Source organism: Ictalurus furcatus, chromosome 22 (assembly GCF_023375685.1).
Source record: "Ictalurus furcatus strain D&B chromosome 22, Billie_1.0, whole genome shotgun sequence".
Lineage (NCBI taxonomy): Eukaryota > Metazoa > Chordata > Actinopteri > Siluriformes > Ictaluridae > Ictalurus > Ictalurus furcatus.
The window spans coordinates 5,385,161-5,399,926 of NC_071276.1; the positions used below are offsets into that span (position 1 = coordinate 5,385,161).

The 14,766-nt window shown below is 39.2% G+C and overlaps 1 protein-coding gene across 4 annotated transcripts in view; it reads left to right on the forward strand.

The window, feature by feature from the left end:
* LOC128598996 (probable E3 ubiquitin-protein ligase HECTD4) overlaps positions 1–14,766 on the forward strand; it is a 166,464-nt gene that overhangs the window by 2,104 nt on the left and 149,594 nt on the right. For all 4 annotated transcript variants that reach the window (XM_053610277.1, XM_053610274.1, XM_053610275.1 and 1 more), the window contains exon 2: positions 11,741–12,345. In XM_053610277.1, the coding sequence (XP_053466252.1) occupies positions 11,741–12,345 (605 nt within the window). The remainder of the gene's footprint in view (positions 1–11,740; positions 12,346–14,766) is intronic.

The following is a 14,766-nucleotide window of genomic DNA, read 5'->3' on the forward strand; positions in this document are numbered from 1 at the left end:
GGGGTGTCCTGTCTTATCCAGGCAGAACCAGTGTGGGTGCAGGTTTTCAATCCAATCAAGCAGAAGCCATACCTGATATGTCTATTGAGAAAAAAAACAGGTGTTGTGCAATGCCAATACATAGAGGTAATCACTTTTTTTTTTTTTTTTTTTTTAATGGTCAAGTAACCAACTTTACAATTATTCAGTCCCTCCAGGATTATGCGATTGCAAAATTACTACAGATTTTCTGAAGATTTGGTCCAAGATTAGGTCATGTGACGTCATCACAACGCGCATTCAGCCAAAGCCCTCTTCGAGTCACATGCGTCAAACATGAGTACAGCTAAAAGCACATGCTTATTGAGATGGACTGGTCCTTACTGTTTTCACATTAAATTGCCACAGTGGTCTACAATAAAGTCTTGTAAAATAAAGTCAAATTTCTCTACTAGCAATATTTGTTTTTCCTGCTTAATTCATGGGGTATACAGCAACAGACTTCCTCCCAACCTAAGACCTCAACCTGTAGGCATAGGTAAACAAAAAGCTGAATGATTTAGCATTTGAACACATCTCCCATGTGTGGTTTTTTTTGTTTGTTTGTTTGTTTTTTTAAATATAATGTCAGGGTGCTATGCAGAAGAGTCATAGAACGAGACATTGAGTATAACCTCCTGCAAATTAAGCAAACCAAACTATACCATTTTTCAATAATCCAGCTATTGAATTTATAGTATTGCCATGTTGAAATACAGTTTAATGTACATAATCGTAATATATTAATGTAGCCTTTTCTGTTCTCCTTTCCAGAAAAAATATATCAGCTAAATTACTAAATAACTGACCAAGTAAATATTGTGGCCACTGTTTAATTGTAACATGAATTTATTAAGTAACAAAGAATTGTTCAGCAAAGGCTTGTCTCACAGCCCTGCCCTCTGATTGTTCCATGGTGACAGGATGCATCAAATCAGAGTTTCTTTTTCCTACTCTTGGTTATACTGTGCGGCAGTATGTCACATACCTTGGCTGGGTCCACACTTAAGTTTTAAATAATTGAAGTGGGAATTGAGAATCCCAAAGGTCATTCATATCTTGACTCTACTGTTTGCATGACTCCCTTAAATCAAACCTGAGGTCCAGGCAGTGGCTCTGGATATACAGTCATCAACCAGACATTATTGCAGACAAACCCTCTGTCTCCAAGCAGCAAAGTAAGGTAGTCAGTATTCATTCCAGGCTCCAAGCAATGATATAGCATAGACTCACTGAGAATACAAGTCATGAACTGACCCAGGCCATTAATGCTCATATGGTTGCAACGGTATGAGATTTTAATGGTACGATAACCGTCTCAGAATTTATCACAGTTTCATGGTATTATTAATAATAAAAATAATAATTATCAGTTATAATGACCTTTAGAGGAATTAAAAGGGTTTTTTTCAAACAAAAGAAATAAGGAGGAAAAAATGAGCAGGACCTGCTATGGCTTGGTTTGGAACTATTTTCGTTGGTGAAACAAAAACAGACACTACTGAGGGGCTGTTTACACGACAACGTTTTCAACTAAACATAGAAAACTTTTTATGCGGATTGGCTGTACGTTTATAAGACTGTGTTTTGAAGCCTGTAAACACAAACTTTTGAAAACAGGTTTCAAAGTGTAAGTTTTTGAAAACAACAGTGTTAACGTCTCTGTGTAATCATACAAAAAGAACAGCGAATTTGTGAAAACGATGACATCATGTGCAAGCGCATTACGTGTTCGGTCTATAGGCATACGCATGAGCACTTCAGAACAACATGTGAGACATTCAAAACTACAATAGCAGATTACAGGGCTGTGTTTGTGCTGCTCAAGATTTTGAGTTTATTGACGCTTCTCCAGCAAAGTCTAGATTTACCGCATCACTACTGGGACCAGCGGAGACGCATTTGTTACATACGGCAAATTATTAACCCACATCTAAGCCGACGAAGGGTATTCAAAAGGCACGTTTGGGTAACCTGGGAGGATGAGCGGTGGGTGGGAAAACTTTATCAATGGCATTGTTGATGAGCGTAAATGGAAGAAAAACGTCTGCGTGTCGAAAACCTCTGCGTTGCCCTCAGTGAAGAACTTTGTCCTTACATCCAGGGCGAACAGACCAACATGAGATCACCAGTTGGAGTCCTTAAAAAGGTGGCATGCACGCTGTATAACTTATGTGATGAGGGGAGACTTCGAAAAACCGCCAATGCCTTCGGATTGTCACTGTTGACTGTCTGTTATTGTCAGGCAAACGTGCAGAGCCATCTCTGTCCCCCGAATTCTCAAAATACATAAAGCTGCCCTTCACTGTGCCCGAGGTACAAGAGCTAGTGTCTGGATTTGATCGTGCTCACGGTATGCCTCAGTGTTTAGGAGCCATAGATGGGCCCCACATCGAAATAAAGCAGCCTTCTGTCAACTCGATACCTGAATCGGAAAGGTAAATATTCACTGGATGTGTAAGCTGTATGTAACTACAAATACAGATTTATGGATGTCGTCATAAAATGGCCTGGGAGAGTTCATAATGCGTGTGTCTTCAGCAGTTCGAAGCTAAATACGTATTTTAAGACTGGAAAGCACTAGAGAAGAAGATAGTGGATGACGAGGAGCTGATACTAATTTTTCTTTTGGGGGATCCTGCCTACCTGCTACTGCTTTTCCTGCTGAAAGAATACGCAAATGGTGGCTCTGTGCATTTGGCCAGCTCAAGGCCATGTTTGCATCCCTGAGGTGGCCAATGGACATATATCTTGATGATTTGCCGCATGTCATTTATTCATGCTTTGTTCTCCATAATTATTGTGAGACTAGGAAGGAGACTATAGATGAACACTGTGTTGGCAGCAGTAGAATTTGACCAAGATTTGCCAGCCTCCCGCACACAGCAATAACTATCTGACAGACTGTAACGAGGGAGGTGGAAATGGGGTCAGAAGAGTCCTTACCAGGTTACTTTACCCATAATCCGAAGGCAGCATTCTGTCCTATTGCAAGTGATTATTCTTTTGTTATTTGATTATTCTGTCAAATAATTTGTTCTGTAAAAATCATAATTCTGAAATGTGACAGTAAATTGTATTGTTTTTCAAATTATGTGGTTTGGTTTCAGTAAAAAAAAAAAACCCATAAAAAAAAAACCTCATGCCTACTAATTTTGATTGATGGTAAGACGTGCATTCAAATGACTGCAACCACTTAACTTAAATTTATTTATTTATTTATTTATATTTTTGACATGCATCTGCAGCATTGAGTTTTCACTGCTTTTCAGTGCAAGTACCTGTGATAAACTTAAGTGTCACTATGCACCCTTTAATACTGGAGTCAATATGCACTAGTTTTTAACAAAAAAGCGAGATATTGCATTTTATCTGCATTAACTCTAGAAAAAAAAATAAACTTCAGTCTAGCGTCTATAAACGACGAAACCTGCAAAAACAATACACAAATAAATAAATGAACACAAATCCTTAAATTCCTGCATAAATAAATACATAAGTAATTCAATTTGTGAGGAGAAATGTAAATAATTAAACTAAATAAAATAAATGGTTAGGAAATGCAAAATGGAAAGTATTCATTTTCACAGGAATATGTGGATTTATATATTCATTTACGTATTTATTTATAGTTTTTGCAGGTTTCGTCCTCCATAAGTGTCAAAGTGCACACTCCAATAGCAATCACTATGTAAAAACATATTGCCACTTTTATTGGTTTATCTGCCCCAACAACAGAACTATAATAAACTATAAAGCACAGTGAACCGTATAACGGAGTCAACAATAGCTGGTTTCAAATACAGTAAATATCTGAATGAGAAGATATATTATAAAGTGGTCATGTCATCATCTGGCACTGTATGATCTTGCAGCAGTGTGTGCATGTAAGAGTGTACTGGAGCTGTGCATGGATTTGGATGTGTTGGTGAGAGTGGGCCAGGTGCATGTGATTAAATGTGGTGGGGGGTCCTTGCATGTGGGTGTATAACTATATCTATAACTGCTACTACCATGGGAATATGTTGCGGCTGGGACTTTAACTGCCTTAGTAGTTCAAACCCCTCGTGGATGGTGTTGGTAATGCTGCATATGTTATTTATAGTTTTATCTAGCCTCTCTGTGTTACGCCTCTCCGACTGCTCCAGAAGGTCCATCATCCTCCTCTGTATTTGAAGGTCCTCCTGTACAGCTGGATCTGTATGTAGTTTTCTCTTCAGCCTGTCCCCTCTGTGGCTGTTGTGCTTAGCCCTGACGGAAAGCAGAGTAAAAAATGGGTTCATTGAAAATGGAACAGTACTTACCAGCAACACGTTTAAACACACTGGTACACAAAGGACAAATTGCAAAGACCTCAACTAGTTATCCATACAGTCCAATAAAATACAAGCCAATAAAAATGTTCTGCCATAAACTTGCCTTATAATCTCTCTCATGGAATCCCGTATTATCCGGTCATACATTTTTTTTAAATTATCTACCTGTTGTATAACTGACAGTAATGACCAAACTTAATTGAAGATGATCTCTTCGGGACTTAACAATCTCTGGCGGTGATATCACACCGCAGCCAGCAGTGTCTTTATTGGAACTTTGTGACTAAAAGGCCACAGAAGCCTCCGAAGCTGGAGTTGAACAGAGTGCTCGAGGCCAGGGAGTCTTCAGCATTGATCTCGGCCATTTCGATGCCGAATTCTGTAGTGTGTGTTGTGGGCCACCCACCTGATATTTGCTTGCACAGCTCTTAAAACGTGAATACAACCCATCCATGGCCATTCCCGCCGTCCAGAGTCTACCGTCTGTAGGGCTGCACAATTAATCGAATATCGATCGCGATTACGATTTTGACTGCCCATGATTAAATGAACAAGATTGACTTCGATGTTAACGTTTAAAGTTCATCCTCCGCTAATAGAAAACTCAGCTGCAGATCAAATCAAGTGCTTCCTACACTACAGCCAATCACCATAGAGTGGCACAGGGATGATGTCATTTTGTAGTGCCAAAACCCTGAAACGGAGTTAGGATTTTAGCCCTCTAGTGGCCAGCTTCGCTTCAAGCTCCAGCGCTTTGCGCGAGGAGAGATCATGACGTTAACGTGTTGCTAAATGGCACTACAGAGGTTGTCGGGAACATTAAACATCATGACGCCGAACGGGAAAAAACTTTGCAGATAAACTCAGGGCTCGACAGTGCGACCATTTCACTCGCATTTGTGACTGAAAAGTATTTTGTGTGACTGTGAATAAATATTTATTCGCACCGGTGCGAGTGACCTGTTCGGAGTTGTATAATACAATCGAAATGAAAACTACAGGAAGTCCAAAATGCATCTACAGTTACTTTCACACTGCTTTTCATCACTTCAGTCAACCGAACAAGTGTGTAAATACTGCAGAGAAGCCATTATGATGACAAGTAACTCTGTACATCATCTGCTTCAACTTCCCCATCTTACAACCGCCATCTTTTATTGATCCTGCAAAATGACCTGAACCCGCTACTGTGAGCTGCTCGTGTAGAAACGGCGACTTCGCTCGGAGTAAATTAATAATAATGCTAATGCTACAAGGTGGGTTTAATTCAAACTTCTTTATTAAAAAATTCCTCTGCAATCATAATCAAGAGTAGCAACTGTTCGGTCTGTGAACATACAGTACACTGCCGCTCTCCTTCACTAACTCTAATTCACTTCATTTAAACTCATGGTTGCCAGATATCACTGGAAAAGTCATCATCAGTTTCCATGTTTTGATTTACCCCCCCCCCCCCCCCAAATAAACAAACAAACAAAAATAAAACTACTAAAATTTAAAGACAGAAAATGTGCTTAGTTATAAATAAATCATTTAATATAAATAAAATGAGAAATGAAATAATGTTTAATTACTATGGGTTGCATTTAATATCAATTTGACATTAATCTTAGTTCGCTATTTCCTTAGAAAGCTATTAGTCTTTTTCCTAATATGGATCATTTTTGTGTTAGTCTACTTTTAATTAGGATTCTTTATTGTTTTTATGATATTTAAAAATAAATATTTTATGCTTGTTTATTTATCAATTAACCCACAGTAACTCATTGCTATTATTTTAACTCAATTAACAGTGACCATGAGCAGAGAGCTTACATTTAACTGTTCTATGACCTCCTGATTTAAAGTTTAAACAAAAAAAGATTGGTATCTGGATCGTATCGTCTGTAAAAATCCTGATCGGTGCGTCAGTAATGAACACCATTAAACTAAAGCGCTCTGCATCTGACTCGCCCAATCACATCCTATATGAGATTATTCAGACATATACACAATATACACAGAGCGGTTCGAGAACTGACTCCAGCCCAGAACCATGTCTAATAGTGTAGCTTTAAATATATTTAAGAGGAGCAGACACTGAACATTGATGTTTATTGTATTTATTTACAAGGTGGAACAGGTTAACGGTTGTTTTTTTGCATACAGTCTGTAAAATGAACTGAAAATATTAAATTTAGTTTATCAGAAGGTAAATTAATGTGTCATGGCTTACACTATGTTCCTAAATTCTGTCATAATTGACAAGCTCAAGTTTTCTCATGCCTACTTGTGTGTTATAGTGTGGCATGAGAAAATTTAATAAATGTGAAAGTGCAATAAAAATATGTTGTCACTAAAATCAATTAATAATCATGATAAATAATCGAGATCTCAATATTGATCAAAATAATCGGGATTATCATTTTGGCCATAATCGTGCAGCCCTAACCGCCTGTTATGTGAGCTTTGTAAATCGACTTTCTTGTGTGGGAAATCTTTCTGTCCCGTATTTTCACTTGTCGGATAGTGGGCTACAAATGCCTCCAAGTTGTCAGAATACTTAGACTGGCATGATTCCCAGTCCACATTTTCCTGACATTTTGCTGCTTTAGAGTCCAGGGTCACAAGCAACCTCTTCGTCCATCCAGACAAAATTGCTCGATGCTTTCACCCTCTTCATTGTTGCGTTGTTTGTATTCACTGCTCTGTGGACGAATGCTTATGTGCGTAGTGTTTCTTTAGAAAGCGACATCACCAACTACAGGCCTGGCATGCATAATACTGTGTTTTTAGTCGTTTTCATGGATCCGTGCAAACGGAGATAGTTTTGCAAATCTTTTAAAAAACGCAAAAGAAAAAACTTCTCCATTTTTAGTACATCGTTGTTAAGGTACCCTGAGTATGAACTATAAGTGACTTAATATAAACTTATTGTTTACATGTTAGTAGTATAGCATCTTAAAGCTGTGGTACTGAACTTTTGCCTCTCTATCGCCATCTCTTTTTGAAACATAAAACCGAAAGTTTCTGAGTTATTTATTTAATTATTTATTTTGTGTGGGTTGTGCTTCAGCACTGCTCCTCTGCTTCACGGATGAATCTGACGGTGTGATGTATACGTACGGGTTTTATTTTAGCTCCAGTACTTGACAACGGAGGTGGTGGCGGACACGGTTTTCTTGGAGTAGAGGTGAGTTGCGCTCTCTCATAGCTTGCAGAAAATAAGTGCAATTTCCAACATTGACCAAAGAACCTAGCTGAATCAAGAGAACAAGTGAGCTAAACTGTCTCACACGATTCCCTTCCCAAATATCAGGTGTCCACCTCCGATCACGTTTGTGATAGCATTTTATCTGTGTGCTCAAAGTCATTTATGGCTAGTGTGTGTGTTTTTAAGTCAGAGGTATAAGAAAAAATAGGTGATAGGATTGTCTAGACACACATCTTTCTGAATGCTAATTACAGTCATGTACTCCTTTGGTTCTTGAAGTCCCACTGCCGCTCCCTATAACTGATTGAATGTTACTTTAGGTGGTATTATGCACATATTACTGAGACTGAAGTGGACTGCCCCTTTTTTGATAATTCTGCCTTTTTGGGGAACAAGCTTATTGTAACACATTTCAGGGTGGAATCTGCTGGGAGGCAGTCAGTAGTTTCTTAAAGCGGTTACTAAACGGACAGACAATGCAGATGAAGCCAGAAGCTGGGATTGTGGGAAATGATTTCAGTGGCACATTTTATGACATTTAAACATTCACACATTTTTTCCTTAATGATTGAAGTTCTAAATGGGACATAGCCCTTGATCTTCACAGATATATGTATACACACACACACACACACATACATATGTGTATCTCACACACAACCCCAATTCTGAAAAAGTTGGGACAGTATGGAAAATGCTAATAAAAACAAAGAGGAGTGATTTGTGAATGTACTTTGACTTCTATTTAAACAAAAATCGTATAAAGACAAGGAATTTGTTGTTTTACCTTATCGAATGCATAATAAACGTTTATTTTGAAATCTGTTGTTCCCTCAAGCAGTGAAATCATGCAAATGGAAGTTGTCCTCAGAGTCTGAATTTGGAAATGAACTTTTTTTGGAAATTTTTATCTTAAATTTGGCGAATATTGAAAGTTTGAATTTTAATTTGCCAGCCTTAGAGCAGACAGGAGGGCAGAAGCAGCACGAATGGCTAAAATGTTGGTGACATCCATTCTTATGTAAATAAACATACATGTAAACACAATGGGCAATATCGAGGTCAGCAGATATGATTGAGGTTATGTCCATATATCGTATGATAACTTGGTGATGTAATTATCATGACAGGCCTACACAGGGGGTTCACTTTGTGTGGAGAGAGAGAGGAAGGCAGGATGAAAACTGGGTTTGGGGTGCCATGGCACCTTGGCCACAGGGAGCTGGAACCAGAAGCATAGGAGAGGAAAGGACAAGGAAGAGAAAAAGGAGAGCTTCCTGCCGCACAGAACACCACCAGGTGAGCCTCGCTAGCTGGATGGCTTCGTCCAGAGGTGCTGGTTTGTGGAACTGGACCCACTTTGCTGTTCCTGCTGGAAGCCTTGCCAGGAACTCCTCCAGCACCACCAGTTTGAGGATTTCTTGGGTGTACTGCACCTCTGCCGGCATCCACTGCTGACACAAGTCCTTGAGCGACTGCACAAACCTTGGGCAACTGATCTCCATGAATTTCAGGTCCCAGTCACTGGGATGATAATCAGGTGTGAGTAAGCACCCTGTTTTATTTAAAGAACAGGGATCTTTCTAAGTCTGATATTGTTTGTGGAAGTATATCAAGGCATGAACAAAGGAGATTCAGAAAAAACAAAGGACCTCAGAAAAAGAGTTGTTGATGCTCGTTAGGCTGGAAAAGGTTCGAAAACCATCTCTAAAGAGTTTGGACTCCACCAATCTACAGTCTGACAGACTGTATTTTTTTGTGTACAAATGGAGGAAATTCAAGACCATTGTTACCTTCATCAGGAGTGCTTAACCAACAAAGATCATTCCAATAGCAAGACGTATAATAGTTCGTGAGGTCACAAAGGAACCCAGGGTGACTTCTAAGCATCTAAAGGCCTCTCTCACATTGGCTAATGTTAATGAGTCTACAATCAGGAGAACACTGAGCAACAATGGTGTGCATGGCAGGGTTGCAAGGAGAAAGCCACTGCTCTCCAAAAAGAACATTGCTGCCCTTCTGCAGTTGGCTAAAGATCACATGTACAAGCCAGAAGGCTGTTGGAAAAATAGAGCTTTTTGGTTTAAATGAGAAGCGTTATGTTTGGAGAAAGGAAAACACTGAATTCCAGCATAAGAACCTTATCCCATCTGTGAAACATTGTGTTGGAATTATCATAGTGTGGGCCTGTTTTGCTGTGTCTGTGCCTGGACGGCTTTCCATCATTGATGAATTCTGAGTTATACCAATTATACCAGCGAGTTCTAAAGGAGAATGTCAGGACATCTGTCCATGAACTGAATCTCAAGAGAATTGCATGCAACAAGACAATGACCCTAAGCACACAAGTCAATCTACCAAAGAATGGTTAAAGAGTTAATGATTTGGAGTAGTCAATTCAAGTCCTGACCTTAATTCAATAGAAATATTGTGGAAGGACCTGAAGGAAGCAGTTCAATCTTTTGGATTTTCATGCAAGTTCTAAGACGAAGGTGTTTTAGGTCATATTTATGCAGAAATTGCATATGCATATTTATATGCAAAAAATATCCTTTTTTTTAAATGTATTTGGTTAAGTATTATATTAAATATTAGATCCTCTTTGAAACAGAGTCTATTAACAAAGGTGATACACTATCAAATGATACACATTTTCACAATCTAAATTAACAAAAAACTGATCAGTCACATGGAAAAAGTAAGTACACCCCTATATTTATCACCTTCAAATTCATAAAATTAGAATCAGGTGTTCAAGATTGGGTGCCAGTGATTAGAACCTGCTTAGGGAGTGCAGGTGGAACCTGTCTTATTTATACCCCTCTCATATCTAATGTCTGGTGTTCCCTTTGTTATAGAGGTGTGTGGTGTCATCATGCCAAGATCTAAAGAGGTCTGTAAGGCCTTCAGAAAAAAAGTTGTGGATGCCTATGAGTCTGGCAAGGGATTTAAAAAGATATCAAAGATTATTTGAAATGCGTCATTCCACTGTAAGGAAAATCATCTACAAATGGCGCAGATTTCAAATGACTGCCAATTTGTCCAGGTCTGGCCGTCCCAGCGAGTTCCCCCAAAGAGCAGACCATCTGATGCAAAATGAAGTCTCTAAGAACCCCAAAATTTCATCACAGGATCTGCTAGTAAGTTTTACAGCTGTTGGTGTCAAAGTGCATGCTTCTACAATCAGAAAGAGAGTGCACAAATTTGACCTGCGTAGGAGGCATGTCAGGAAAAAGCCTTTGCAAGATTACAGTTTGTCAGTGAGCATATAGGCATAGACCAGGCCTTTTGGAATAACTTGCTCTGGACAGACGAATCATAGAGTTGTTTGGCAACAGTAATAGCAGACATGTTTGGCGTAGACCAAAGACGACAGCTTTTCAGGAGAAGCACCTCATACCAACTGTGAAGCACAGTGGTACAAATGTTATAGTTTGGGTTTGCTTCTCTGCCTCAGGGACTGGACAGCTTGCATTCATTGATTCAACTGTGAATTCTGCATCATATCAAAGAGTGCTTGAAGATTATGTGAGGCCATCCGCATGGAAGAGTTTTCAAAAATTCCAGCAAACCTGGTGAACAATTATGCAAAATGTCTACAAGAAGTTCTACAAGAAGTTATTTCTGCTAAAGAGGGCAATACTAGCTTCTGAGGCCAAGGGTGTACTTACTTTTTCCACAGAAGCATATCACAGCTATTGATATTTCTGTTGAATAAATAATTGAAAAAGCTTATTTTCCCTGTGGTTTTGTTCAAGTATATCAGCTTTATTAATATGCATTGTTTCAAAGATCATCAAATGTTTGCTTGTCCAAATATAGCTAAAAAGCCAACAATTTCCATTGCGTTAGCAATTTCCTTATTTTTTTTCCACATGACTATGTGTGTGATCCATCTCTATCACACACGCTATAGGGAAACAAATGGTCAATAGCAATTATAATAATTGAACATAACAATTTTGCATTAAAATATATTTGAGGATTTGTTTTTCTGGGTGGAAAAAAAATAATTATACACTTTCTTTATTATTTATTTATTTATTTATTTATTTACCCATACCAATAATTTTGGAGTTTGTTGTATGGCTTCTGAGTTATATGAATGAATTGTTAATATCCATAGACAATGCTTTCAGATGTTTTCTATGTCTATCATAGCCAGGTGTTTGTTTTTAAATGGCTAATATAAGTTTTTACTCTGTTTATTTAGATCCTGACCTTCGAAACCAAGAATCCAGTGGAGTTAGCTGAGCGCTTGCGTTCCGTCTGTGGAAACCAGAGCAACGCTTATGCACGTCTCCTGGAGTACCGGCTCAATGCCCTGCGAGGCCTATGGGGGGCACAGCGACAGGTGGCCCTGGAAGAGCAGCAAGAGCGAGATGGTGCAGCAGCAGGAGCTGGCACCGGAGCAGGCACCGATGAAGAGACACTGACCCTCCTGAAGCGTCAAGGCCTCCTGCAGCAGCAGTACCAGCAATCTCATCACCATCCTCCACTGCCCTCTAACACAGACCAAGCTCCCTTCACATCACGTGTGGGTTTACTGCTCATCTTCCCCCTGTTGCAGTCACAAACCCACCATGACCCAGCACTTGCTGGTGTCACTGCCGAGGTACTGCTGGCCTGTCTGCGTGACTGCCAGCCGCTTAGCCTAGGCAAGGAGCCTGCCGACTGCCTCAGTGGCTTGGAGGGACTTCTGTGCTCATGGCTGGAGCAGGGAGATGATCAAGCAGCAGTAACGCAGGAAAAGCCACTGCTGACACAAAGACAGAGGGAGAATGCAGCTGCTGCGCTTGTGGCGTTAGCATGTGCCAGGTGCTTTCAATATAATTTATAAACCAATAGCATTGATTCTAGCTGCAAGTTATGTCATACCAGATTTCATTCATTTTCCAATATTAGTATTGTTTGAGTTAACCCTATAACACTATTTAATCCTATATCAGCCCTTAGGGCTGTGACAGTGGCAGCTTTTTACCACCATGGTGGTTAATGACCAAACCACCACAGTGGTTAAATGATGCTCAGACATCTGTTTCGTAACAAAACGTGCGTGTTTTATTTTAGCATTTCCGTCAGTAAAACAACTCGATATAACCTTGTTGCGTCATGTTGTTGCAGTGAGAAATCACCTGAGGGCGCTGTGGGATACGGTGTTGTAATTGACCCGCAAGGGGAGAGGAGAAGAAGTGAAACACAGACACACGTTTCTCTGACAAACACTATTTATTTTACAAGTGTAGTATACCCTAAGCCTATACAACTTTGAAAGTAGGATGGTAACCTAAATAATATGTTAAAATTCTTAATATTAAATAAAATAAAAATAGTGGCTAGGTGACATGCCTGGAAATGGCTCCTGAGGTTTGTAGGCTAGTGTTTGCCCATTTAGCACTCTTTCACAAAGCGGACATACGGCTTCATCCGAATTTATTGGTTCACCCCTCTCGTTAGGCAAGAATTCAAGATGTTAACAGATCACCGATATAACAATTGGTTTCCCAACAAGATCCATCCCAGCGGCAGAACCCAAAGTGAAATTGCAGAATTTACCTGACTGGATTTTGCCGCACTCAAACAAACCCGTGCCAAACTAGCAGACAACACCTTATAAGGCGCTTGATTATTATTACGAAATTTGTGTATTAACAATATGTTATATGGCAGGCTATAAATACAAAGTATTATTATAACTGACTATTATTATTATTATTATTATTATACTTGCATACAAAATGTTGTACATTCTGCTTGAGTGGGCAGTATGACAAGTATAAACATTAGCATGGCGTGTGAGGTTACACTACCGCAGGTGGCACTCCACCGGTGGTGCGGTTATGCTGGCCACCGTCTCAGCTCTAAGCAACCCTATAACATACGTTGTTTGAATCTTTAATAGAGAGTTCAAGGTCATTACACCAAATCAAGCAGATTTTTGAGATTTGGGGCAGAGATAAGAGTGATGCCACTACTTCTATGATTGCTTACTCTCAAGCAACCATTTTTCATCTGCTAACACAGAAATTGATTGTATTCACAGACAAATTTCCAAAGTGAGACAGATTAAAGCGGTCACAATAATTTTAATGTTATCTACAACTATAGCTGAACTATGTATGTAGCTAATGTACGTAGGAAAACATATGTTTGTTAGGTATCTAGTAACAAGTAAGGCCATAATTTTATTTATATGCCTATATGTTTAAGTACAGCATGCTTAATATAGTCTGTGACCAGTCACCTATGCATACATCCCCCTCCTAAAGTATTGGAACATCAAGGCCACTGAATACATTTGGGTTTGAGATCAAAAGATGAATATGAGATGATGGACCAGAATTGTAGGTTTCATGTTCTTATATTTACATCTAGATGTGTTAAACAACTTGGAACATGGCACATTTTGTGGCAGACCACCCAATTTTTAGACAAATGAAAGTAATCGATAGATGTACTTTAAGTAGATTAAAGTAAATAACACTTAATATTTCATTGCCTATCCCTTGTTTGCAATAACTGCATCAAGCCAGTGACCCAGTGACATCAACAAACTGGTGCATTTTTCGTTTGTATTGCTTTTCCACTGTCGCTTCTTTCAAGTGTTGTTTATTTTGGTGGTTTTGCCCTTTAGTCTCCTCTTCAGGAGGTGAAATGCTGCTCAATTGGGTTTAGGTCTGGTGATTGACTTGGCCCGTCTAAAACCTTCCACTTTTCCCCCTGATGAAGTCCTTTGTTGTGTTGGCAGTGCTTTTTGGGTCATTGTCTTGCTGCATGATGAAGTTCCTCACAATAAGATTAGATGCATTTTCTGTAAACTGGAAGACAGATTTTTTCCAAACTTATTCTGCTGCTACCATCATGAGTTACATCATCAATAAAGATTAGTGAGCCTGTTCCAGAAGCAGCCATGCAAGCCATTCAAAGAAGACTTCAAGTGCAGAAATATAGAGGCTATACCACAAGATGCAAACCAGTCATGAGCAGTAAGAATCAGAAGGCCAGATTAAAATTCATAAAGAAATACAGAGATTTCTTGACACTATCTCCACCATGTTTCACAAATGAGCTTCCATGTTTTTGATCGTGAGCAGATCCCATTCTTTCTCCACAATTTGGCCTTTACAGCACTTTGGTAGTGGTTAATCTTGGTTCCAGAACATTTGTTGCTCATCTCTATTTCTTTGTGAATTTCAATCTGGCCTTCTGATTCTTACTGCTCATGAGTGGTTTGCGTCT